The sequence below is a fragment of the Notolepis coatsorum genome (assembly GCF_963971535.1).
Source record: "Notolepis coatsorum genome assembly, chromosome: 11".
NCBI classification, from domain to species: domain Eukaryota; kingdom Metazoa; phylum Chordata; class Actinopteri; order Aulopiformes; family Paralepididae; genus Notolepis; species Notolepis coatsorum.
The window spans coordinates 63,257,820-63,284,834 of record NC_140175.1 but is presented as its reverse complement, the minus strand read 5'-3'; the positions used below and the strand labels follow the sequence as shown (position 1 = coordinate 63,284,834).

General features: G+C 43.4%; 1 protein-coding gene across 1 annotated transcript; it reads left to right on the top strand.

Moving 5' to 3' along the window:
* Nucleotides 1-5,516: 5,516 nt before the first annotated feature.
* Nucleotides 5,517-14,824, top strand: spp1 (secreted phosphoprotein 1). The gene is made up of 7 exons (XM_084324645.1): nt 5,517-5,683; nt 9,213-9,280; nt 9,932-9,976; nt 10,689-10,739; nt 12,186-12,299; nt 12,562-12,891; nt 13,239-14,824. The coding sequence occupies exons 2-7, from the start codon at nt 9,227-9,229 to the stop codon at nt 13,692-13,694; spliced, it is 1,050 nt and encodes a 349-aa protein (XP_084180771.1). The 5' UTR covers nt 5,517-5,683; nt 9,213-9,226; the 3' UTR covers nt 13,695-14,824.
* Nucleotides 14,825-27,015: the final 12,191 nt, after the last annotated feature.

Genomic DNA, 27,015 nt, shown 5'->3' with positions numbered 1-27,015 from the left:
TGTGTGTGTGTGTGTGTGTGTGTGTGTGTGTGTGTGTGTGTGCGTGCGTGCGTGCGAGCGTGCGTGCGTGCGTGTGTGTGTGTGTGCGTGTTAGTGAGTGAGTGAGAGACATCATCAACACACCACCACTGAAACCCAGACACTTTAATGATCAGGTTGAAGCTGACGGGTGATGTCATCATATAAACCAATCAGTGCTAATCTCTCTTCTGTCTAAACTGTTGCTTTACTACCAGCCTGTCTGTTTACCATCATGGTTAATTATCCCATTCTAGATCTAGAGCCTATGTACAACTGTCTGTTTACCATCATGGCTAATTATCAAACTCTAGATATATAGCCTATAGAGCAGGGGTGGGCAATTATTTTTCCCGGGGGGCCGAATGAGCAACTGAAAATATGTTGGGGGGCCGGGCCAAAATTCCAAACTCAATTATGCATAACATACATTTTATTTCTATATAAAAAGCAGTAAATGGCATTGTTTTGACCCCTGGTAAGAGTGTATGTTATTATTTGGCAATTAAAAGGTGAGGTTAGCTTTCAAAAATATCATTTATTCAAATAGAATTTATTTCCAAAATGATAAACAAAATGTGAAACATTAATAACAAAGGGCATTTTGAGTTTCATATACTATTGAAACAAGGATTTTCTTAGCTTTCTAAAGACATCACATCATCTTATAGCAAAAATAAACAAGACATGTCACTGAACTGTGTAAAGAAAAGTGTCCCAGTTTTGTAGCCTTTTTTACTTTACATGCCTATATTAAACATTTAATGTTTTCAGAACTGTGCAAAAAAAAGAAAAAAAAAATATCAATTGTCCCATTTCACTTGTTATATTTCCACATTTTAGTGTTCTTCAGTTCTTTTTTTTTCATTCAGTGTGAGAAATCCAGTCTCTGTTGAGCTTTAACAAGTCCATCAAAGTCAGGTTGCATGTCTGAGGTGGAGATGCGAAGCACAGCTGCCAGATGTTCATCAGTGAGAGAGGGTCTGTACCTGGACTTGGTAAACGTCATGACTGAGAATGTCTGTTCACATATGTAGGTGGATCCAAAGAGAACCAACATATTCTGAGCATGTCTCCTAAGCGTATACTGTGCGTGTGAACGTTGACATAAAAAAAAAAAAGTAAAAAAAAAAAAAAAAAATTTTTTTTTTTTTTTTTTTTTTTTTTTTATTATCATGTAATCTTTCGCGGGCCGGTCAGAATCATCCCGCGGGCCGGATCCGGCCCGCGGGCCGTACAATGCCCAGGTCTGCTATAGAGTGTACACCTGTCTGTTTACTGCCATGGCTAATTATCAAACTCTAGATATATAGCCTATAGAGTGTACACCTGTCTGTTTACCATAGACCACGACTGTTGCTATTGAACCTGGACTGCTACACACCAATGTGCAGTACTGTTGTATACGCTCATCACTTTACCTTTTCACAAAAATCCCCTCTTTCACATATCGCTGCTGGCGGGACAAAACCTCCTAACTCCATATATAATATATTTTTTATCAACTCAGTTGATCATCCTCCATGTGTGTGTGGTTTTACAAAGTCTACACAATGGGAAAGCATTAAACCAATCATCTGTCTAAACCTCGTAACTCTATTCGCCCTCAAATCTGTGTTCGTTTTTTTCATCTGCTGAAAAGTTGGGGTTTTGGAGTTATGAGGTTTTGTCCCGTCAGCAGCGATATGTATATAATGTTATATAGTTATTTATCTCATTCCAGTCTCTCATATAACATATTTCATTCATTTTCCCCATTCCATGTGTGCAATATACTGATGTAGACACCTGTCACTGTACACACACATCCTATTTCACATGTATATAGTGTTTTACTTTATATTTTATTTTACTTGTATTTTTATCTTCATATGACTAGTGCTCTTACTGCTGAGTTGTTTCTCATCAAATACATTTCATACCATTCATTGTACCATTGACCTTGTGAATAGTATAGAATATGGTAGAGTAGAGTAGAGTAGAGTAGAGTAGAGTAGAGTAGAGTAGAGTAGAGTAGAGTAGAGTAGAGTAGAGTAGAGTAGAGTAGAGTAGAGTAGAGTAGAGTAGAGTAGAGTAGAATATAATATCATATAATATCATTTAATATAATATCATATAATAGAGTAGAGTAGAAGGAAATGTTATCATGACTTTCCTTGTTGTTGACATGAGCCTATAAAGCCTTGTTTCAAAATCAGTAATCCAGTGGACACACCTGGAGTTTAATTCATAAATACTTCATGTATTATTCACTCCAATGTTGTATTTATGAATTCAACTAAAGTTTAACACTCCAGGTGTGTCTGCTGGATTACTTTGATTTTGAAACATTGTATTGTTCCTGTTCTAGTTGCACCCTGGATGAACCTCTTAAGCCATTGACTCACCTTGACATTAAGTTGATCTTAGGGTTAAGAAGGTTTTTGGAAACTGGGACCATGTGATCCATAAATGTCTTTCTCTCAAAACAGCCTCTGTCAGTAGTGAGTCAGTGCCTTCTCAGATTTGCCAATGTAAAAATGACTCCAAGATGTCCATCAATGATTATGCCTATACCTGTATATCAATAATCATAATATAATTTAGGATATTGACTTGGGTTGATTGGGTTGAAGTTGACATGTACTTAAATAGAAGTGTTCACACTCCCTCAGCACGTTCTGCAGTTGTGTTGCTTGTCACCCCTGCATACATGCCATGTGAGTGGTTTCCTCTACAGGGGGTCCGGGACCCCAGGGGTCCTCCATGAGGTTCCAGGGGGTCCACAGAAGAATGTCACTCTTTCATTCAATAGGCCAGTAGAATATATAGTGTTTGATGTATCAGTCTGGCTAGAGGGGCTGAGTTCAACATGTCTATACATTAAGGAGGGTGGATGACACCGTTTCTAAGCATGTCAGAGATGATTACCGGGGCCCGTCTCTAATTCCAGCCACCCGTAGGTGCTCTTTGAGAGCGGTTTTGAAGGTCATCAGTGTTTCAAATCAAGGTGGAGGTCTAGGAGGTCTAATGTGTTTCAAATCAAGGTGGGGGTCTAATGTGTATCAAATCAAGGTGGGGGTCTAATGTGTTTCAAATCAAGGTGGGGGTCTAATGTGTATCAAATCAAGGTGGGGGTCTAATGTGTTTCAAATCAAGGTGGGGGTCTAATGTGTATCAAATCAAGGTGGGGGTCTAATGTGTATCAAATCAAGGTGGAGGTCTAATGTGTTTCAAATGAAGGTGGGGGTCTAATGTGTTTCAAATCAAGGTGGAGGTCTAATGTGTATCAAATCAAGGTGGAGGTCTAATGTGTTTCAAATGAAGGTGGGGGTCCCTGATGGTTGTAAACCACTCTAGCACATGCAGGAAAACACATGATAGACAGAACCAATTTCCCTGCTGTTGAGCCCACTAGCACAACTAGTGGTCAGAATAGTGATATACCTAGTCTAACTTTAATTAGTATGTTAAATGTATACAACAAGTTTAAAGCTAAAGCAAAGATATAGCCAGTAAAGTGTTTGACTTGCACACGTTCAACGCAATTAACACTTTGAGTGCCAGCGACGTGTTATGTCGTCATGTCATGCCCCCCGTTGAGTGCCGATGACGCAAATTGTCGTTTGATTTTTTTAATTAACGATCTGCATTCATATTTCATCAACCAAGTCTCCCGTTGGTACAGCAGCCCCTCTAGGAGCTCCGATGGGAAAATACCGCCCCCTATCGTCTATCCCTGTGTAACTGCAGGCCATTCGATTACACTGGTGGATGTGTGGTGGATCTGTGGGGGGGGAGCCTACTGGCTCCACTATGCTGGCGAGGGATCTGATGAAGAGGGAAGTGATCGCGAGATGGAAAGCAGCCTGGAATATATATGTACAGCAGCCAATAATCAATCAATAAACGCGATCGATATTTGGAATGGCGATCAGGAATTGGAATAATCTTTTTGGAGAACATCTGATCTAAGGTAAGGAATCTATGTTACCAGTCTTGGGGTAATCGGAGCTGTTTTGACCTATATCTCAGCATGTCCCGTATGTGTATGTGTGTGTGTGTGTGTGTGTGTGTGTGTGTGTGTGTGTGTGTGTGTGTGTGTGTGTGTGTGTGTGTGTGTGTGTGTGTGTGTGTGTGTGTGTGTGTGTGTGCTGTTGAGGAAATAAGAGAATCGATTTCTCAGCTCGCTTCTATAGCATGCATAAGTACACATATACTATCGATAATCTAGCGTTTATTTGAAAACAATTCATTGACTGCAAACAAGTCATTGATAAGCGACGGGCAGATTAGACATAGCCATAATTTAAAACATAGATTATGCGTGTTTAACGCTATCATTGAAGTGGATGATGGCACTCAAGGACATTAATCAGCGTTAATGGCCGGCACTGAAAGTGTTAACCTCAGTTAACATGCCTTCCTCTGTGACCCAGGGCAACAAATTGTCTGGTGAAGCAGACAAATTCCTAATTACTGTTGGAACCACAGCAGAGCAGCGTTGTTATGTCTGCGCTGTCGGCGGCGCGGCGGCGTGGAGGAAGTTGAATCATGGTCATGCTGTCGGCGGGATCTGTGTGTTTTTCCCCCCAACGCCTGTCAGTTCTTGTCCTCAAATTACTTCTACAACAATACAGGATATGTGTGTGTGTGTGTGTGTGTGTGTGTGTGTGTGTGTGTGTGTGTGTGTGTGTGTGTGTGTGTGTGTGTGTGTGTGTGTGTGTGTGTGTGTGTGCGTGCGTGCGTGCGTGCGTGCGTGCGTGCGTGTGTGCGTGCGTGCGTGCGTGTGTGTGTGTGTGTGTGTGTGTGTGTGTGTGTGTGTGTGTGTGCGTGCGTGCGTGCGTGTGTGTGTGTTTGTGTGTGTGTGTGTTTGGGTCTGTGTTTGTGTATCTGCATTTCTGTATTGTGTGTGTATCCTGTATTGTTTCTGTATGAGTGTTTCTGTGTATTTGTCAGTGTGTGTGTGTGTGTGTGTGTGTGTGTGTGTGTGTGTGTGTGTGTGTGTGTGTGTGTGTGTGTGTGTGTGTGTGTGTGTGTGTGTGTGTGTGTGTGTGTGTGTGTGTGTGTGTGTGTGTGTGTGTGTGTGTGTGTGTGTGTGTGTGTGTCTGTAAGTGTATGTATGTGTGTGTCTCTGTCTCAGTGTCTCTTTCTGTAGTGTACATAATTCTTTATGTGTGTCTGTCTGTGTCTATGTTACTGTGTGTGTGTGTGTGTGTGTGTGTGTGTGTGTGTGTGTGTGTGTGTGTGTGTGTGTGTGTGTGTGTGTGTGTGTGTGTGTGTGTGTGTGTGTGCATCAGTGTGCATCTGTGTGAATGCGTGCACGTGTGCATGTGTGTATATGTGTGTGTGCGTGCGCCAGGCCACAGCCACCACAGGAAGAGTGGGAGGGAGAGGAGAGTTGGGCCACTGAGTGGTTAACCTCATGACATCAGGGGCCTCATTCTGATTGGCTGCAGCTGGAGGCTGGAAGGTTTATAAGCCAACCAGAAGGCCCAGTTCTGCAGCATCACTCAGCAGTTCACATATCCAAGACATCACAAAGAATAGAACAGAAGACATCTCTCTATCTATTTATCTACTGTATCTATCTATCCATATCTCCACTCATCAACCACTCTACCCAGACTTCTACATTCTAAACCAGGATTCCCTGAGAAAACTTCCAGTACTTCAACAAAAAAAGGTAAGAGTATACTGTATATTTTGTAACAGGTGTATAGGCTGATATTAAAACAAATGTGTTTTTAGTACAAACAAGTTCCATAGACAAGATGCAGTGAAATCTGTATTGTAATTGTGCTACGGGGTGATATAGGATTTGCATAGAAAGAGTTGTTTGTAAACAAAGTTCTGTCGGCTGTATTTACAGATGAGGTGAGGATACATGTCTGTAATAGGGAAACAGATTCAGTTTCAGGGTAAAAAAAAAATTCATTGGAATTGTACATTTAGGAAATTGGTTTAAAAATAACAAAACATACTCCATTTGTTGGGTGATCTCATCCAAATTGCAGTACCTTGATTGCATACATGTTCACTCCTAACCCTGGTAGTGTCAGTACCATGCTCTAACCCTGGTAGTGCCATGCTCTAACCCTGGTAGTGTCAGTACCAGCTCTAACCCTGGTAGTACCATGCTCTAACCCTGGTAGTGTCAGTACCATGCTCTAACCCTGGTAGTGTCAGTACCAGCTCTAACCCTGGTAGTGCCATGCTCTAACCCTGGTAGTGTCAGTACCATGCTCTAACCCTGGTAGTGTCAGTATCATGCTCTAACCCTGGTAGTGTCAGTACCAGCTCTAACCCTGGTAGTGTCAGTAGTAGCATGCTCTAACCCTGGTAGTGTCAGTAGTATCATGCTCTAACCCTGGTAGTGTCAGTAGTATCATGCTCTAACCCTGGTAGTGTCAGTAGTATCATGCTCTAACCCTGGTAGTGTCAGTAGTACCATGCTCTAACCCTGGTAGTGTCAGTAGTATCATGCTCTAACCCTGGTAGTGTCAGTAGTACCATGCTCTAACCCTGGTAGTGTCAGTAGTATCATGCTCTAACCCTGGTAGTGTCAGTAGTACCATGCTCTAACCCTGATAGTGTCAGTAACATGTTCTAATCATTGAGCAAGTTGTCTAATCATTGAGCAAGTTGTAATATTTAGAGGAAATGTATGGTGTGTTTTTAAGACATTCATTCTACATAGAAAAACAGCACCAGAGATGAATGTCATTCTATTTTGTAACATTGGTTTATGGAAGGAGAATGACTAGGGGGTGACAGTGGCTCAGAAGGTAGAGCAGCAATTACAGCTCCTCCTCCCGGCAGCACGTCGAAGTGTCCTTGAGCAAGACACTTAACCCCTAACTGCTCCCGATGAGCTTGCATTGGTTGTCTTTGCCGTTGTTGTGTGAATGTGTGTGAGTGAATGTGTGAATGTGTGGCATAAGTTGTAAAGCACTTTGGATAAAAGCGCTATATAAATGCAGTCCATTTACCATCCATTTACCAAAGGAAAATATATCCACTCATGCAATATGCAAGTATAGTGATGTAACAGGCAGAATGTAAAAAAAGACAAATGCTGACAAAACTCCTATCCAGTTCTCTGCAGCATATATTATTGTGATCTGGCATATGTAAGTTATTACATTTAATTACCAGTTATTTATACAGGGGGTCTCTAGCATGCTCTGTTATTGGTGGCAGTGAACCCAGGGCTGAATTTCATTGGGTGACGGTTGTCGTCGTGACAGCAGGACAGGAAGAGGAAGTTGTGGGCAGCAGGAGACCAGCCCAAACGTAACCACGCTGTGTAAACACACAGAGATGTCAGCTAACTGACAACAAGGCCGATGAGAAGTAAAGACGGACACCATGGCCTCGGTCAGCTGTCTCTGAACTTAACATTTGACCCCACCAGCCACAGTGGCTGGCGAACCTCAAATCCACCTGCTGGGACACTTTAATGATGTCACCAACCAACCTGTTTTTCAGAAGAGATTAGTCTAAGTGTTGGTTGGTTGCCTACCAAAGTCAGCGGTAGATTAGACAAATGTATACAAACCACAGCCATCACCAACAATTGGCTGGTGGTAGCCTCACATGGTTGTGTCTAAATCCCATTGCCCAGAAGAACCTACTGTAAGGTGACAGACAGGTAGGAGTTACAGCCTTTGCAGCTTGGCCAACGAGTGATGACCCACTTCCAGGTCACAGACAAGGTCCTTCCGGGCGATGGAATCTAGACTCCCCACCCTCCTCCCTCCTCATCTTGCTTTCAGCTGAGATGGATGTGAAGAAACATCCTCTCTCTTTCTTGACCTGTCTCTCTATGTCTGCTCTGGCCCCCTCTCTCCTCTCTCTCTTCATCTCTCTCTCCATCTCTCTCTCCATCTCTCTCTCTCTCCTCCATTTTCTTTCTACTTTCTTCATCTTCGCTTCATTCTTTTCCTCTCCTCCCATCTCCTCTCCTCTGCTCTGCCCTTCCCATCCCCTGATTTCCTATTCTCTCCTCTCCTCACCCCTCCTCTGCTCTGCTCTCCTCTTCTCTTCCCTCATCTGCGTTCCTCGTCTCTCCTCTCCCCTCCTCTCCACTGCTCTCCTTTGCTCTCCTCTTCCCCCTTCCTCTCATCTCCTCCCCTCCCTTCCTCTCCTCTCCTCTCCTCTCGTCTAAAACACATATCACACCACTAATCAGTGTAGCTACCAAGCCAAACCAGACCTGGACAGACCAGACCAGTTTCACATGAGGACCCAAGCATCTAATGAGAAACCATGCAACCTCATAATAAGTCTCTAACACACACACACACACACACACACACACACACACACACACACACACACACACACACACACACACACACACACACACACACACACACACACACACACACACACACACACACACACACACACACACACACACACACACACACACACTCCACACTCCTATGGGCGTTTATCTGTCCGCTGTCCTGTGGCTTCACATGCATTCTACTTATAACCCTCTGAATTACACAGTGTAGGAGGGGACTCCCTCATTACAGACAGCCCTCAGCATCTCCTCTGCCAGGACAAGGCTTTAATAGAATGTTGTTATAGCTGGAACTCCAGAAAAACAAGCTTATGTTTCACAGAGGGTGAAGAGAAACCCACATCTCTGTCTGCCAACATTTCTGTCTGCATCCTTATATGGGTTTCCTTCCTGTGGAGTTGACACACACACAAACACACAGATGTCTGTGTAGAACAAGAGTCATCAGTGGAGGCATAACCGCTCCTTTAAGATCTTTAATTAAGGACTTAACGACTTCCGTCTGCCATGACTACAGGAAATACCACTGGTAGTTAGGCCGCCCTGCAAACTGACACCCATTTTATGGTGTTGAGAAAAGCATATCTCATTGTGTTGTATATATAAAGTTACAGTGTTGAGGAGGTTATGTTGGTATCCATGCGCCTCATGATAGTTATGGTGATGTCATGTTTTGTCCATTGTTTTGAGTCTGTATTATTTTATGGTGGTGAGAGATCTATTTTTGGTGTCCATGCATATCATAATCGTGATAGTAATGTCATGTTTTGTCAGTTTTATTGAGTCTGTATTGTTACAGCAGTGAGATCTATTTAGTTGTCTTTGTCCTCCATCATTACTACTTTAACATGTTTTATTCTATAACTAGAATTCTATAACTTGCTGTCGTCTCTCTCCATAGATCAAACTGTGACGATGAAGGTGGCCCTGGTTTTCGTTCTCCTTTTCGCTACCGTGCTCTGCAGACCGGTGAGTTGCGTTCGACATACAAGTCCCTGTAGTGGTAGGCGAGTGCTTAGACCTCTACAGTCTACACTACAGCTGCCCCCAAGCCGCCGTTTCTGAAACAAAATGATTCTCTTGCCTCAAATCCCCTGATTATTTTAATAAAATAATACCTACATGTATCTTCACTGGCATATGCTATCTAGTGGCCGAAACATCACATTCTTAAAGTGAATATAGTGTGTGGGAATTATTTTATTCAACTTTGTCAAGATCCTTTTTATTTATTTTGTATTTATTGAGAGATAGAAAGTGAGTGAAAACTCTCTCACTTGTGTATCAAGTTCAAGTTCAAGTTCTTTAATAGTTGTCATACAGAAGTACAGAATACTTTCATACAAAATGCTTCTTACTGTTACGCTCCAGAGACTGTGCTAGACAAGAGCATTGTTCCTCTCGTCTGTACTAACACCAGTCCGATGTGGTGTTAGTACACTGATCTATATGTACTGTATTATCTGTCCTCAATTGTGAATCACTAGATCAATATAGCATTATGTCCTTGATTGTGAATCACTAGATCAATATAGCATCTGTCCTTGATTGTGAATCACTAGATCAATATAGCATCTGTCCTTGATTATGAATCACTGATTGTGTTTCTATGCTTTTCAGGTCAGCAAAGTGTCCAGCAGCAGCTCAGAGAGCTCAGAGGAAGTGGTGAGTATCTCTGGAGACAAGATGACACAGTGTTATGGTGTTATGGTTTTATGGACTTGTAAAATTGTAAATGTAAAATTAGACCACCTCTCCTCTCTTCTTCTCTCTTCCTGTCCTCCACTCTCCTCTCCTCCTCCTGTCCTCCCCTCTTCTCTCCTCCTCCTCCTGTCCTCCACTCTCTTCCTCATGTCCTCTCATCTCCTCCTCCTGCCCTCCCCTCTTCTCTCCTCCTGTCCTCCACTCTCCTCTCCTCCCCCTGTCCTCCCCTCTCCTCCTCCTGTTATGTCCTCCCCTCTTCTCTCCTCCTCTTCTCTCTTATCTCCTCTCTTTGTTCTTTGTTGTTTTTCTTTCTTTCTTTCTCTCTCTCTCTCTCTCTCTCTCTCTCTCTCTCTCTCTCTCTCTCTCTCTCTCTCTCTCTCTCTCTCTCTCTCTCTCTCTCTCTCTCTCTCTCTCTCTCTCTCTCTCTCTCTCTCTCTCTCTCTCTCTCTCCGGTACCAACCAGCTTCTCTCTCTCTTTCTGTTCAGAACAGAACATTCCTCTCGTCTCCAGGCTAAATCGTGATGATTCTCCAGATGTTTCACACTGAACCCTGTATACCGCCTTTAGCGCCCTATGGGGCAGAAACTGCCATAATTACCCGGCAATTATAAGTCAGTCAAACAAGGATGACAGGTGATGAAGCTGCTTTAAGGTGTTTCTCTTGTTCTGTAGAACGCCGCTGCAGCCGGCTCCAAGGAGAGCTCTGAGAGCGCTGAGAACAAGGTGAGAGACATCACACATCAACAGTGTTTACTGCTTCACATTCTGGAGGACATCTCTAGTATTTATTGTTATTGGGGCATGTGAGGTCTCAGGTTAGGGTTAGGGTAAGAGTTACGTTTATAAACAGTGAGGTTCAGGTTAGGGTAAGAGTTACGTTTATAAACAGTGAGGTTCAGGTTAGGGTTAAGTTAGGTATATAAACAGTGAGGTTCAGGTTAGAGTTAAGTTAGGTATATAAACAGTGAGGTTCAGGTTAGGGTTAAGTTAGGTATATAAACAGTGAGGTTCAGGTTAGGGTTAAGTTAGGTTTATAAACAGTAAGGTTCAGGTTAGGGTTAAGTTAGGTATATAAACAGTGAGGTTCAGGTTAGGGTTAAGTTAGGTATATAAACAGTGAGGTTCAGGTTAGGGTTAAGTTAGGTATATAAACAGTGAGATTCAGGTTAGGGTTAAGTTAGGTATATAAACAGTGAGGTTCAGGTTAGGGTTAAGTTAGGTTTATAAACAGTAAGGTTCAGGTTAGGGTTAAGTTAGGTATATAAACAGTGAGGTTCAGGTTAGGGTTAAGTTAGGTTTATAAACAGTGAGGTTCAGGTTAGGGTTAAGTTAGGTATATAAACAGTGAGGTTCAGGTTAGGGTTAAGTTAGGTATATAAACAGTGAGGTTCAGGTTAGGGTTAAGTTAGGTATATAAACAGTGAGGTTCAAGTTAGGGTTAAGTTAGGTTTATAAACAGTGAGGTTCAGGTTAGGGTTAAGTTAGGTATATAAACAGTGAGGTTCAGGTTAGGGTTAAGTTAGGTATATAAACAGTGAGGTTCAGGTTAGGGTTAAGTTAGGTTTATAAACAGTGAGGTTCAGGTTAGGGTTAAGTTAGGTTTATAAACAGTGAGGTTCAGGTTAGGGTTAAGTTAGGTATATAAACAGTGAGGTTCAGGTTAGGGTTAAGTTAGGTATATAAACAGTGAGGTTCAGGTTAGGGTTAAGTTAGGTATATAAACAGTGAGGTTCAAGTTAGGGTTAAGTTAGGTTTATAAACAGTGAGGTTCAGGTTAGGGTTAAGTTAGGTATATAAACAGTGAGGTTCAGGTTAGAGTTAAGTTAGGTTTATAAACAGTGAGGTTCAAGTTAGGGTTAAGTTAGGTTTATAAACAGTGAGGTTCAGGTTAGGGTTAAGTTAGGTTTATAAACAGTGAGGTTCAGGTTAGGGTTAAGTTAGGTTTATAAACAGTAAGGTTCAGAAAACACTGATATGCAGTATTGTACAGTACAGTATAGTGTCAGTGTCTGTTATATTATATCAGTGTGCAGATCTTCAAGACATATCCTCTATCTAATGTTGTTTAACGTTGATTGTTTTGTCAGCGTAACCTCTGTTCTAAATGTTGTGTGTGTGTATTCTCTGCTAATATTCTTGTTTATAATGTTGTTGTTGTTTGTGTGTTAGGTGGCGCCAACAGACAGCACAGACACAGCCTCAGTCACCAGTCAAGACAGCACAGACAGCGACGATGATGATGATGATGATGATGATGACGATGATGATGATCAGACAGAGAGCGTGAGTGACAACATCTAGACAGTCATACCTACATACACACTGTTATACTGTAGCTATACATTTACCTGCCAAGTCCAAAAAAAGTATACCTAAATATTTTCTAAAATGTTACAAGTATAGAATTATTTTAAGGAAAAGGTATAGGAACCATTTAAATCATCACTTCCAAGTTCCAACCCAATCAAATATCTTCTCTATCTCCTCTCCCCTCTCTCTCTCTCTCTTCTGTCTTCTCTCTCTCCTTTCTCCTCTCTATCTCCAGGAGACAGATGAAGACGATTCCAGCGACAGCTCAGAGTCTGGAGAGTCCTCCACCCCCTCCCCCGCCACCCTCCCTCCCGTCGTGGTGGTGACCGAGGAGCCTGTGGCGGAGACCACGGCTGAGCCCATCATCCCCACCGTCGTCACCGACCAGGGCCGCGGGGACAACATGGGAGCGTACCCCGGCGAATACAAGTCCAGCAACTACGTAGAGGACAAGTCCTACCAGAAGAACCCCATGCCCTACAAGTCCTACGAGATCATCGGGAAGAAGACCGCTTATGAGGGTGCCCACGGCAACGAGGTGGAGAAGAGCTTTGAGGTGTACAAGGTACAGTTTAGTTTCATTCAGAACATTTAACTTATTTGCCATCTTCACCAGTCAAAACGAGAAGATCAACATGATCCTCTCCTCTTCTTTCTCTCTTCGCTTGTTTAACTTGATCTCTTTTTCCTCAATTTCTCTTTCCCTACCATAAAAATAAGCACAAAAGATGATACTTGTCTCTGCGTTATGTCATGTAAATGTATGTAAACACACAATCCACTTGTCTCTTTGTCATGTCATGTTTGATTGTACTGATGTATTTGGTGTGATTCAGAACAAAGTCAAGAGATCTAACCTTCTCCTTCCCCTCTCTTTCCTTCTATTCTCTCTCTCTCTCTTTCCCTTCTCAGGCCCTGCAGGTGCACGCTGACATCCTGGAGGAGGACACCAGCACCCCCGAGGTGGAGAGCCAGGGTTTGGAAACCTCCTCCGACCACGAGGAGCCCAGCGTTCGCCAAGCCGCTCTGCCCGAGGAGGAGGAGGACAGCTCCAGCTCCAGCTCCAGCTCCAGCGACACCCACAGCGAGAGCTCCAGCGCCACCGAGGAGGAGGAGGTGGAGGTGGAGGTGGAAGAGGAGAGCTCCAATGCCACCAGCGAGAGCGCCTCCGCCAGCCAGGAGTCAGAGGATGATGATAGCGAGGAGGCCACAGCCACACCCGGCGCCGCCGACAGCCAATCAGATGAGAGCAATGAGGCGGAGAGCTCAGAGAGCGACTCAGCTGAGGAGGGGGCGGAACCCGACACTGGCGCCGCCAGCACTGCCAGCACCACCACCGACGAGCCGCCAGTCATCATCGCAAAGTAAGCCCCGCCCATCCAGGACGTAATTGGATGGACGACTGTCGATTTACATACAGAGATCAGTTACAACACAGTCAGAGGACCCACGCTATGTCACTCTGTGGGATGGCGACTGTGAGGAAGGTGGCCCGGAAGAGGAAGACGGTTGGTTGTGCGACCTCCTGACCTTTGCCCTTCATGTGTCACAACTGAGTTAAAAGGTCAAAACTGAATGAATAAAGGAAAGAAAGAAAGAGGTTGTGTCCTGGTATTTACAATATTTATTGCTCAATATTTATTCATAATCACATTATACAAACACCTGTGGTGTATACTTACTTGTTTACTTGTTGATATGCATACTATACTATTGATTACTTACTTGCTCAGGGATACTTTGAAATTGTTCACGCACGTGTCCTTCAAGTGACTGAGATGGTCATTCCTCATTTAAACCGATGGGTACTTGCTAGCTGCAAGCTAACAGGTACCCATAAGATTCAATGAGGAATGATAACAAGGTTATGAAGTTATATTTATGGGAACTGAAAGACAATATGCTCAAATTGAAAATGTCAAATGATCCCTCTAAGTGGTAAAGTCATAGTACCAGAGCATGTAATCACATAAGTAAACAAGTAAGTTCACAATTTATCTTTATCCTCATTTCAAACTCAGCTTGCTGCCGTTTTGTCATAAATGAAACTTGAAATTGACACAAGCCATACTTTGATTTTATGTTTGGCTCATAGCTTTCTGCTCACAATGGAGCCTGCTAGTCTAGATAATAGGACATAATCAAAGATACATGCATGGCCCCCATGCAGGGTCGTACCAGGTACTCACATTCACACGCACCACACACACACACACACACACACACACACACACACACACACACACACACACACACACACACACACACACACACACACACACACACACACACACACACACACACACACACACACACACACACACACACACACACACACACACATGCACACACATACACAGGCACAAAGAGAACAGTTGTACTGTTCATTTGCACAATCCTTATTAACACTACATGTTGTTGGTCTCATGTTGTATTACTGTAATGTAACATACTGTATCATTTATAAAATATTAAAGTTCTTTTTTTTATTAAAGACACATGTCTGTTGTGTTGTTATTTAATAGTTACAAAATTGTATGTAAAAATGTAAATTATATACAGGTAAGGGTGGCTTGGTTTGTTTGAGATTTATTTAGGCTTTTATTATTAGAGGAGAAGAAAGCAGATGGAGTGTGTATTATCAGAAAGAGAGAGAGAGAGAGAGAGAGAGAGAGAGAGAGAGAGAGAGAGAGAGAGAGAGAGAGAGAGAGAGAGAGAGAGAGAGAGAGAGAGAGAGAGAGAGAGAGAGAGAGGGGGGGGGGGGCAGAGACAGAAAGAGAGTGAAAGACAGACCGAAAGAGAGAGGGTTGTATGAAAGGTTGCGCCCCCAAAATTGGCCATTTTAGTTTTAGTTTTTGAGGACTGCATACTTTTTTTGCAAAACAACATACTTTATACTTATAGCACATGCATGAGCCTGGTCTCTTCTGAAAGATGACATTCTGAAGTTTCTGATTCCAGAAAGACAATTCACTTTTAGTGCTAATGAAATAGAGTAACATAGGTTTGAACTTGAGTTGTAGAAAAACTTGTTACTCAAGTTTTTCTGTAGTAGTTAGTAGTCCAGAGGTAGTATTACCCCAGAAGTATGGTATGGCTTATCCATAGCCTGAAGCCTTATGTAGTACATGTCCAAATTGCATAAAGAACCATTGAGAAATGAGTTATTAGGAGTGATTTTGGTAAACTGTGTACAAAAGAAAAACTCCGTTTTCTCATAGACTTCAATTCATTCGGCTGTTTTTCTCTTCCTGTTTTTGCTCGTTAGTTTTTCACCTAGATCCCTGATTCATACATCCCCAGGTGGGGTATCATTGGAAAGCCACATTCATTGGCTACAACCCTCCACAATCATTTTCGAGATCGCCAAATGATTGACGGAACTAGAGCCCCAAGAGTCGGGAGTGGTATTTTGCGCAATACCGTGTACTTTGCACAAGCCTCAAATACCGGCATGTAACTCGAGAACTGCTGAACGGATTTTGACGGATTTTGTCGCTATCGACAGGCAACAAATAAGCCTTCAATTCGAGCCACTAGTGGTCACCAAAGTGCCGGTGGGAAAATCATCCTAAAAAGGGCCCACATGTGAAAGAATCAGACCAGGGCCCTCATTCATCAACGTGGCGTAGAAAATGTTCTATTTCCACACGTAAGCACAGAATTTAGAATCAGTGCACGCACAGAAATATTGGGATTCATCAACCGTGCGTACACAGGTCCTATGCTCCTCCGTGTTGATGAATACCTCTTTGTTCTACCGTCAATGCTCGTGCATGATTATCCATATATGGTCATGAAAGTGATGAAACACCCCCCATGGGATGTGAAATAATGGACTGACCCGAGCGGAACTCTGAGAAACTTCACGGAGATTGTTCACTGCTGTCGAACCAAGAAGACACAACGCGTGTTATGGGATAAATAAAAGGCGGACTTGTAAACGGTGATGTCAGATATCAACGGCTCCCTAAGACCATTGCTGCAATTCTGCCTGGACAGCTCAAAATACTAATAAAGACCGTTCGTTGACCACTGTTTGGCGTTGGTTGTGTGTCATTATAACCGTGCTGTAATATGAATGCCTTTATTAGTTGTGTTCGATTGGCTATATGATTTTTAGAGGCATCTATTTTGTTGTCGGTATTACCGACAACAAAATAGATGCCTCTAAAAATCATATACTATTAGGTAGCCTATATGAATTACATATAATAGCAGCCATAGCCTACATTATGCAACAGTAACTTGCGCATACCAGTGTATGCGACGGACCAGTGTATACCTTATATCATATCATATTCATATAATAGTTTACTCTATCAGCATACCAGCATGTAATATGTTCTTTGTTAGAACTCAACTCGTTATTATTTTGCACATAGATTGCAGAAATACGGGAACGTTTTGATTTACATTAAAAGGCTTTGACATTGTAAAACTAAATACGTGGAATTCTGTAAGCATAATACAAGTCATATCACCCACACGATATGCTCTGTGTCCAGAGCATGTATGCTTTTCATTCATTTAAGACACATTATTGCAAGGGTTTTGTAATACACATACACCCTGGTGTCATTGCAATGCGTTTTTTATTCTTTCTTATACAGTAAAAAGGGGGAAGAACACTATATCGTGGGTGTTCATATGACTTGTATTCTGCTTACAGCTTCGAAATTCCACTTGTTTCGTTTAACGTAAAGCCTTTTAAATATAATCAAAACGTTCCCGTGTTTCTGCGGTCTGTGCGCAAAATAATAACGAGTTGAGCTACGCGGAGCGCAGTCAGTCAGTACACCCCGTATATTCCGATAACGCTATATAAACCATGCTGCATTCATTCTGAGAGAAAGATCTATTATTCCAAATGCTATTTATAGGGTTTTGACCATAATTACACTACTGTTGCTATTTTACAATGAACTATAATGAATTACGGTTCATACAGAACATGCCAGTGTTGAAACTAATGCACAGAAGCTCATTTCCTTGTTGTAATAATATATTCTACCACTGGGCGTCAGCTAAGTGTGCTCCGAGCTGTGCGTACACATAAGCACGAAGTCAAGTTCAAGTTGAAATTGATGAATCCCACTCTTTGCTTAGAAATGGTCGTACGCACAGGTTAAGCACATATCTGTGCGTAAGACACGTTGATGAATGAGGGCCCAGGTGTGAACCTTGGGTCTGTTCTGATGATGAGTAGGGCCCTGTACAGACGTGTGAGCCTTGGGTCTGGTCTGATGAGCAGGGCCATGTACAGACATTCTGGGGGTCAAGGCCTCCCGCAATATATATATATATATATATATATATATATATATATATATATATGTATATATCTATATATATATATTTTTTTTTTTTCATTTAATTTCAATCTTTATTTCAACTTGAAAATGCATTGAGGGCAAGCCCTCATTTTCTATGACGTTGAGCATACATGCATAATAAATGTAAATACAATAAATATACAATAAATGCAAACATAATAGAGTTTGTACAAACAATTACAACAACTGCAGATTATAGGTGCGGCTGGGTAGCGCAGCGGACTAAGCGCTCGCCTACCACCGCAGATACTCTGGGATCTAATCCAGCTGTCAGCGGTACCTCCGGCTTGGTCAATCATCCCTACTAATACAATTGGCAGTGTTAGCGGGTGGGAAGCCGGTGGGGTATGTATCCTGGTCGTTGTAAACAGCGACTCCTACTGGTCGGTTGGGGCGCCTGTTCAGCAGGGAAGGGATCTGGGGGAGATAGTGTGATCCTCCCACGCGTTACATTCCCCCGGTGAGAGTCCTCGCTGTCAGGTGAAAAGAAGCGGCTGGCTGACTCCACATGTGGTATCTTCTCCCTCCCCAGACCAACAGTAGGGGGCTAAAGCGTGCAACGACCAAGAAGGGAATTGGCATAACGACTAAATTGGGATGGGAGAAAAATACGGAAAAAAGCGGGAAAAACAACTGCAGATTATAGTGTAATGGTTGATGATTAAGGATTTAAACTGACCAAAGGATACCATGGTATTGAGCTTTAGAATTTGTTGTATGATGTTCCACGTGTCAGTAGCACAGAAGCTTTAAGTGTAAATCAATCATTGAAATGTGTACTAAAGGGTCCAGATTAGTGTTATCACGATACCAAAATCTTGACTTTGATACCGATATCACGTATCAAGTATCACGATACTGATTCTAAAACGATACCACGGCAAAAATCTAAAATATCAGGAAAAGTAATGGAATATATTATTAGATGACAGAACATGAACAATTCTTTATAAAATTCTTTCATTAATTATAATTACAATTATTATTAATATTTTGACGCTGTTGAAACGTAAATAATAAGATTATTCTGTTACAGCTGCTGAGCTATATACTAGATGTCCTAATGTCCATGTGTTATTGTGTAATCTCTCCACTCCACACTATGTCAGTGCTTGTGCCAGCACAGGAGATAAGATTATATATTTTTTAAAGATGATATATATAAACTCCTCAAAAAAGTTCTGAAACGTTATTTTGGTCGAATATTCCTCCCCACAACTTGTAAGGAGCATGCATTCGTGGAATGAGCAACACAGCTAACGTATGGGTAGTGGCCCAAAGAAATGTGCCAAAATCCCCTGCAATATTCTTCTGTTGGTATTCTGTGGTGTTATTCAGTATGCCTGTAGGCGGAGCTATTGTCATTACGTAACCTGCGCTGGGTGTGCGTCCTGAGAGAGACGTGAAGTACATGATATTACAGCGCAATGCTGCTCCTGGTTTCCTGCTAATAAAGTGATTAACGTTAAGTATTATTACATCTGTTCGTCATTCTTACTCCGACACAACATATTGGCGACGAGGATGTCGACGTTGAACCTAAGTCAACCTGCACCTTTTCTACAAAACGCCGGAGAGCCAGCCATTCCATTCAAGGCATGGAGCCGCATGTTCGAGAACTACTTGCTAGCTATGTCCGAGAAGGAGCTACCTGACGCCCGAACGCATGCCCTGCTCATCCATTGCTTGGGGGCAGAAGGACAGAGACTTTTCTATACAATGACTGTTGCAGATGATAAGTACATCACAGCTTTAGGAGCTATTTGGAGCTATTTTTCTTTACACGGAAAGTTAATGTAGTGGCTGAGCGCTATCGTTCACCAACATAGCCAACGCAATGGCGAGAGCACGGACCAGTATGTTGCCTCTCTAAAAGAGCTAGCTTCAACTTGTGAGTTCGGGGTAATGGAAGAAGAAATGATCCGGGACCAGCTGGTCGAAAAAAACAACTCTGCACGCATCAGGGAGCGACTACTACTGGAAGTCCCACACTGACCAAGACTGTACTGATCGCTGGTCAGATTGAAACTGCGGTGTCGGAGGCAAAAGTCATGCTTCAGGGACAGCCGGAGAGCGCGGTAGAGGCGGTCCAGTTTTCCCGCTCTCGACAGCACAGGTCACAGCGGGGTAACTTTAACTCATCACTGCAACCCTTGCCTACACAGTTAACGCAGGGTAAGGCATGCTACAGATGTGGCTCTACTCAACACATTGCCAGTTTTGATGGATGCCCTGCTAGGGATGCACTGTGCAATACATGTCCAAAGTTTGTCGGGGTTTGAGACTGTACCTGAAGTGACTGTATTGAGCATGGTAGATGGTGCACGTTCTGTTGACAAGATAGTGTGTACAGTTCAGGTTAGCACAAATCAACGAGACAGTCAGGACATTGAGCTCATGCTAGATACAGGTTCAGCTGTGTCTATTCTGCCCAGAGCAAGTTACATGCAATTTTACCCTAATGCTTCTCTTACATCAAACAAGTGTGGACTGGAATGCAGACCATAACCGGCATTAAACCGGCAGGGGAAAGGGGAGTGGATGGAGATGTAGACCGGGCTAATGAGCTAAACCTGTTTTACAATAGGTTTGATACAGCGGCCCCGGCCAGTCTGCCCCCCCCCCCCCGACACTACTCCAGTTGCCCTGCCCACCCCCACACCTCTCAGCCCTTTAACTCGAGCAACCCCCTCCCTCCCCCCAACTGCCCACCCCCCCTCATCTCTGGTGCAGCCTGTCTGCCCCCCGCGGCTCAAAGACCCTCAAAACTCAGGCCCTGTCCACACGAGCGTTTGGATTTAATATGACCGAAGTTTGAAAAAATAAAACTCCGTCCACACGGTGAACACAGGTGAACAACCGTGTATAACTGCGTACTCACGGCAGAGCTGGGAACCCAGCAACCGATACATTTAGTACAATGCCAAAACAGTAGGCGGCGATGTTGTTCAGACATGAAGGCCATTTCAACCAATCAGAAAAGGCTGAACGCTCACTAAACTTCCTGTTTAGAAACACAGCTGGACCCTATTGATCATTTTGCCAACGGGACATATATTTTCAGCAAAGAAAGAAACTGCAATAAACAAACGGATACATTCACTGTGTGTTCTGCCTCTCATTTTGTTGATGAAACAAAACCATCAGCAACACAATTTACCACCAAGAGCGGATAGTTTAGTCTCACAAAAGACCGCCGGTGTTGTTAGCTACATGCTAATGTGAATGGCTATATCCATGTATAGTATATAGCTTAAATGCTAACGTAATGTGGTAACGTTACCGATATGAAATGGATGCAAACGTTATTTAACACATTGCAGAATGGGTACAATACAATACGGCTCAATACAAACTATTGTTAAGGGGATGCAGTCTGGACTGGGTTCCTTATAACAATAACTTGACAACACATGAGTTTAGTTTAGCTGCAGCTACATGTTTTCTCTGAGCGTCAACAGACATCAGTCGATCACAACACTCTCAACACAGACGATACGTTTTGAACAAAAGTTTGTTACAATCATTTTCATATAACGCTACTTGGGACAGCTCTGCTGTAAACACTGGTGTAGCTGGCTCTGCTCTAATCTCTCTACCCCGCGGTCTGCCGTGAACATGGGAAATAATTGCGACAGCTCTGCTGTAAACACTGGGAATAACCTCGGTTGCTATGCCCACACGCAACTGCAAAACCACACAACTTCACCCTGGCCACCGGTTTCAAAGACCGCGGTTGCAGTGTAGCAAATCCCCGGTTGTGTGTGGCCAAACAGTGCAACTGCGCACATACAATCATGGTTATATTAAAACCAGCGTTCGTGTGGACGGGGCCTCAAACTCAAGGTACTCAAAACCTGTGCCTCTCAGCTGTGTGATGTGCTCGAGCTCATATTCAATATGAGCCTGAGGCTGCAGACAGTCCCGACACTGTGGAAAACATCCTGTGTGGTCCCTGTCCCTAAGGGCCCTTTCTCACTCACGTTTGGGGATCGAATCACTGCTCCCGGGAACGAGGGGGAGTGTTCTCACTCACCCCTTTTGGGATGCGAAATGGCGCTGATTCGTTTTACCCCCCGCTGAACGGGATCAGTTGGATTAGGTGGTCTCGGAATCGGGCCGTGCAGGTGCGGGGGGCGTGACACACACAACGTTGTTACTGTCATGCTTGCTTGAATTTTGGGCAGATAAACCACACAGCAACAACTGTTGAATACCCACAAAAACGATATTTATGGGCAATTTGACAGTTCAGACCTCAACCAAAAACAAGTGGATGAAAATACAAACGCACAGCACTTCCCTGGCTCGCATTAGGCCTGGCAATTTTTGTTTGCCATACTATTTTCTATACATTAGTTTCTTGTTTGAATGCATTTATTTCTATTAGACCAGTGGTGCCCAACCAGTCGGCCGTGGTCGACCAGTAGATCAATGACATGTAATATAATTGCCACGAACGATGGGATAATGTTAGCTGCTAGACAGGCTAAGCTAACTAGCGTTAGCTGTTAGCTTAGCGTTAACGTTAACCCTGCAAAACGCTCAAAAGCGGACTCTACAACAGAGTTCCATTCGTGAGAAAAGAGGCAGAACACACAGTGAATGAATCCATTTTGTTTATTGCACGTTCTTTGCTGAAAAGAAAGTGCTACAGGCTATACTAGACTAGGCTACGCTAACTAGCGTTAACCGTTAGCTTAGCGTTAGCCCTGGGAAACGCTCAAAAGCGAACTCTACAACACCATCCATTCGTGATAAAATGGGGTGGGTTATATTGACAAGGCTTGACAACAGAGGTTCAAATATAACTTCATATTTATTGCTTATTTATTCATTTTATATCAGCATCCAGTCTCCTGCGCCATGTTAACACTTCCTGTGTTTACATTTTCGAACGTGACATCATCGCCTAGTACGCCTACGGCAAGCGTAAATGCTCAAAAGGCAAACCGTAAACAGAACCCGGAACGAAACAAGACTGCCAGTGTGTACGCAAACTAGAGGGGGGAGAGGGGGGGGGGGGGGGGGGGGGGGGGGTTCGCATAAGATCTCGGAACGGGCCAGAACGGAACGAAATAGAAACGAATAGGGTGAGTGAGAAAGGGCCCTAAGTGCCCGGGTCCCAGCATGTCCAAGGACTACAGGCCGGTGGCTCTAACCTCCCATATAATGAAGACCATGGAGAGGTTAGTCCTGGAGCAACTCCGCCCGGTGATCAAACCCCACCTAGACCCAATCCAGTTCGCTTCTATACTTTAAGCAAGTGGCTTGTCCTTCCGCGTTCCCGTTTTGCGCTCTGATTGGCCACACACGTTTCTGGTCATGTGACATGTGCGCCAATCGTGGGACGGCACGTTTTTGGACGGTTAAGCTTAGGCGCTCTTTCGAAGTTGGTTAAGGTTAGAGTTTGTCTTAGAGCAGTGGTTCTCAAACTGTGGTACGCGTACCACTAGTGGTACTTGGTAGGGATGCACCGATATGAAAATTTGCCACCGATACCGATTGTTCAACTTACACAATCGGCCGATACCGATACCGATTCCGATATTTGTGGCAACAATTTTTTTTTACATTTTTTTTAAATATATATATATTTTTTTATGAAACTACTGTATATTTGTGTTACAAATTGTGCTCACCAATATGAACATAGGCCTCTTTACTTACTTAAAAAAAGGAAACATCAAGAAATAGCACTATCTCTCTCCCAGTATGTTCTGCAGGGCTGCATCTAGATACTAGTTCTCCCAGCATGGTCTACCTGCTGGGCTGCAGCGAGATACTATTGTCTCAACCAATGAAATTTTGATTGACAGTCGATTCTGCCAATTACGTCACACACCGCTTGCACCCGCCTCTGCTGTTACCACCAATCGGCAAGCCGTATACATTTTTTACTTCGGCTTTTGTCCGCCATTGATTTTGAGTTGACGAGAGGTTTTCTAGAACAACAACACGGCGCGGCTGACGTTTAGCTTTTAGCTCCGCAGGATGACTTAAATGAGGCATAATGATTTTACTGCAACTAATGTTATAATAAAACAAAGCCTTTCTATACATGTGTCTGATTGAAAACGTTATTAACAGATTGCAGAATGGGTAAAACTCAGGGCTCTGTGAAGAAGGAAGGAACTGAGCTAATATGAACGCTTGCTACGTTCGGGTAAATAATATGCTGATGTTATTGAACGTGTAACACTAACTATATAACGTTAATGCCACAAAACGAATGCCTTGTTAATCATAAGTAGTAACTTTTATGCAGTAGCTTGTGTGTGTGTGTGTGTGGGGGGGGGGGGGGACTGGGGACGGCATTGTGCAGGTCGCGAGTGAACTTTTTTTTGTCTTGACGCTACACAAATTGATGGATATTTATCGGCTACTGCCATCGGCACATTCAAGCTTATCGGCCGATAGGCCGATTGCAGTCAACAAGGCACTTATCGGCCGATACCGATACCCGACCGATACATCGGTGCACCCCTAGTACTTGGTGGTACTGCTGGTGGTACTTGAAAACATTTCCAAAAAAGCACAAAATCTTATATATTTTTTTCATGCCACTGAACTTAGAAGCAGGCCAGGCCAGTGTTTCTGGTTGCGGCGGCGCGATAGTTAGATAACCTAAGTGGGGAACAACCAGGAGATCACTGTGACAGAGAGTAATGCAGTCTAAACAGTCATAAATCTTTAATTCAACTTCAGCCCTGATCATAACCATTTATTTTTAGATTTTTTTGTAATGTCAGATAAAAAATGAAGTACTCCCACTTTTCTGAAAAGAGTTGGTGTTAAATCTGACATTACAAAAAATCCATCAAAATCTGTGTTGCTGCTAATCATTGACACATGCCTAGCCTGTAATAATCCCCCCCAGAAAAATTTACTTTGCATTTGATATATTGAAAATATTTTACTTTTTTGTGTTTTTTTTAACAATAATTTGTGATGCCATCACACAAACTGGCATTTAAAGGGTAAACATTCAAAAATGTATTGTGTTTTCTTTTCTTTTTTACAATAATTTGTGATGCCCATCACAAACACTGGCATTTAAATGGTAAAAATTCAAAGATTCCTGCACCAGAATGCAGGAAATTAAGTTTTTGTAACAAAATAATTGTGTGTGTGTGTGTGTGTGTGTGTGTGTGTGTGTGTGTGTGTGTGTGTGTGTGTGTGTGTGTGTGTGTGTGTGTGTGTGTGTGTGTGTGTGTGTGTGTGTGTGTGTGTGTGTGTGTGTGTGTGTGTGTGCGTGCGTGCGTGCGTGCGTGTGTGTGTGTGTGTGTGTGTGTGAGAGAGAATTACGGACAATTGCTTGCTGTGTGAGAGAGAGAGAGAGAGATAGAGATAGAGAGAGAATTAAGTACATTTGCTGAAATACAGTTGTTCTTAATTTTCTCACTTGCTATGTGAGAATGTTAGTTATTATGTTCTCAATGCCCCTTGCATTGTATGAGTTGTGTGGAAGCGTTTGCTAGTTCTAGTGCTATCCCTTTGTACATTGTGGCTGTGTCTGACAAAAGTTAACAATAAATAATGGTATTAGGAATACATTTGCCTCCTGCGTGAACTGTGCATAGCTGAATAGACTGTATTTTAACGCCGGTCATATGGTGGTACTTGGAGAGCCAGCTACGTTCTCAGGTGGTACTTGGTGTAAAAAGTTTGAGAACCACTGTCTTAGAGCATGGCGATAGAACGCCTGCCCTGATTCCAAACTCTAACCTTAACCAACTGCGAAAGAGTCGCCTAAGCTTAACCAGTGATAAACTAGGCGTTAGGTAGTTTGCAGGCTGTTAGACCCGGAAATAGGCGCAGAATTTGCCCTACCACGATTGGCGCACATGTCACATGACCAGAAACGTGCGTGGCCAATCAGAGCGCAAAACGGGAACGCGGAAGGACAAGCCACTTGCTTAAAGTATAGACGCCTCCAGTTCGCCTACCAGCCCCGACTGGGGGTAGAGGATGCTGTCATCTACCTGCTGAACCGAGCCTACACTCAGACAAGCCGGGGAGCACTGTGAGAGTCATGTTCTTTGACTTCTCCAGTGCTTTTGATACCATAAGGCCTGGGCTGCTGGGTGAGAAGTTGGAGGCGATGCAGGTAGAGGCCCCCCTGGTGTCCTGGGTTGTTGACTATCTGATGGGCAGACCACAGTATGTGCGCCTACGGAGCTGTGTGTCAGACAGACTGGTCAGCAACACCGGGGCCCCGCAGGGGACAGTCCTCTCTCCCTTCCTCTTCACTGTCTACACCAACGACTTCCACTATCGGTCAGAGTCCTGCCACCTTCAGAAGTTTTCTGATGACTCTGCGATAGTGGGATGTATAAAGGACAGTGACGAGAGGGAATACTGGGAACTGGTAGTGGACTTCGTCACATGGTGCGATAAAAACCACCTGCAGCTAAATGTGGCGAAGACCAAAGAACTGGTTGTGGAGCTGGGGAGGAGGATGAGTGCACCTGTGACCCCCGTTTCCATCAGGGGAGTCGATGTGGACATGGTTGAGGTGTACAAATACCTCACATCGACAACAAAATGAACCGGTCAAAACACGCAGAGGCACTGTACAAGAAGGGCCAGAGCCGACTCTACTTCCTCAGAAGGCTGAGATCCTTCAATGTCTGTACAAGGATGTTGAGGATGTTCTATGAGTCTGTGGTGGCGGGCGCCTTCTTATACGCTGTGACCTGCTGGGGCAACGGACTGAGAGCAGGGGACACAAACAGGGTGGATAAGCTGGTCAGGAAGGCCAGTAGCGTGGTTGGGGTGGAGCTGGACTCCCTAGCGAGGGTGGCGGAGAGGAGGAGCCTTGCTAAGCTCCAGGCCATCAGGGAAAACCCCTCCCACCCACTATACACAGACTTGGCTGACAGGAGGAGCATGTTCAGTGCTAGGCTCACACTACCTAAATGCAGCACTGAATGGCACAGGAAGTCCTTCATTCCAACAGCCATCAGACTATACAATGCATCACTGTGCCTCACTGCATCACTGAGCACAGGGTGACAGTTACCATCTTCCTGGACTCTTAGTTTTGAAACAGCACTGTGCAATATTACACCTACTGTAGACCTCAGTATATTTTTACTGTATTTATTTACTGTATATTTTATTCCATTTTTATTCTATTTTATTCTACTCTTGTCTTAGGCAATTTGATTTGATTTGTCTAAATGTTTAAATGTTGAGCGATTTGCAGTGTCAAATTTCCCTCGGGATAATAAAAGTATTTCTATTCTATTCTATTCTATTCTATTCTATTACAACACCAAAGCTACGTCTTGTTAGCTACGGAGGTTATTCAATCCCTGTCCATGCTAAAGGTTAGAGTAGCTTTTGGT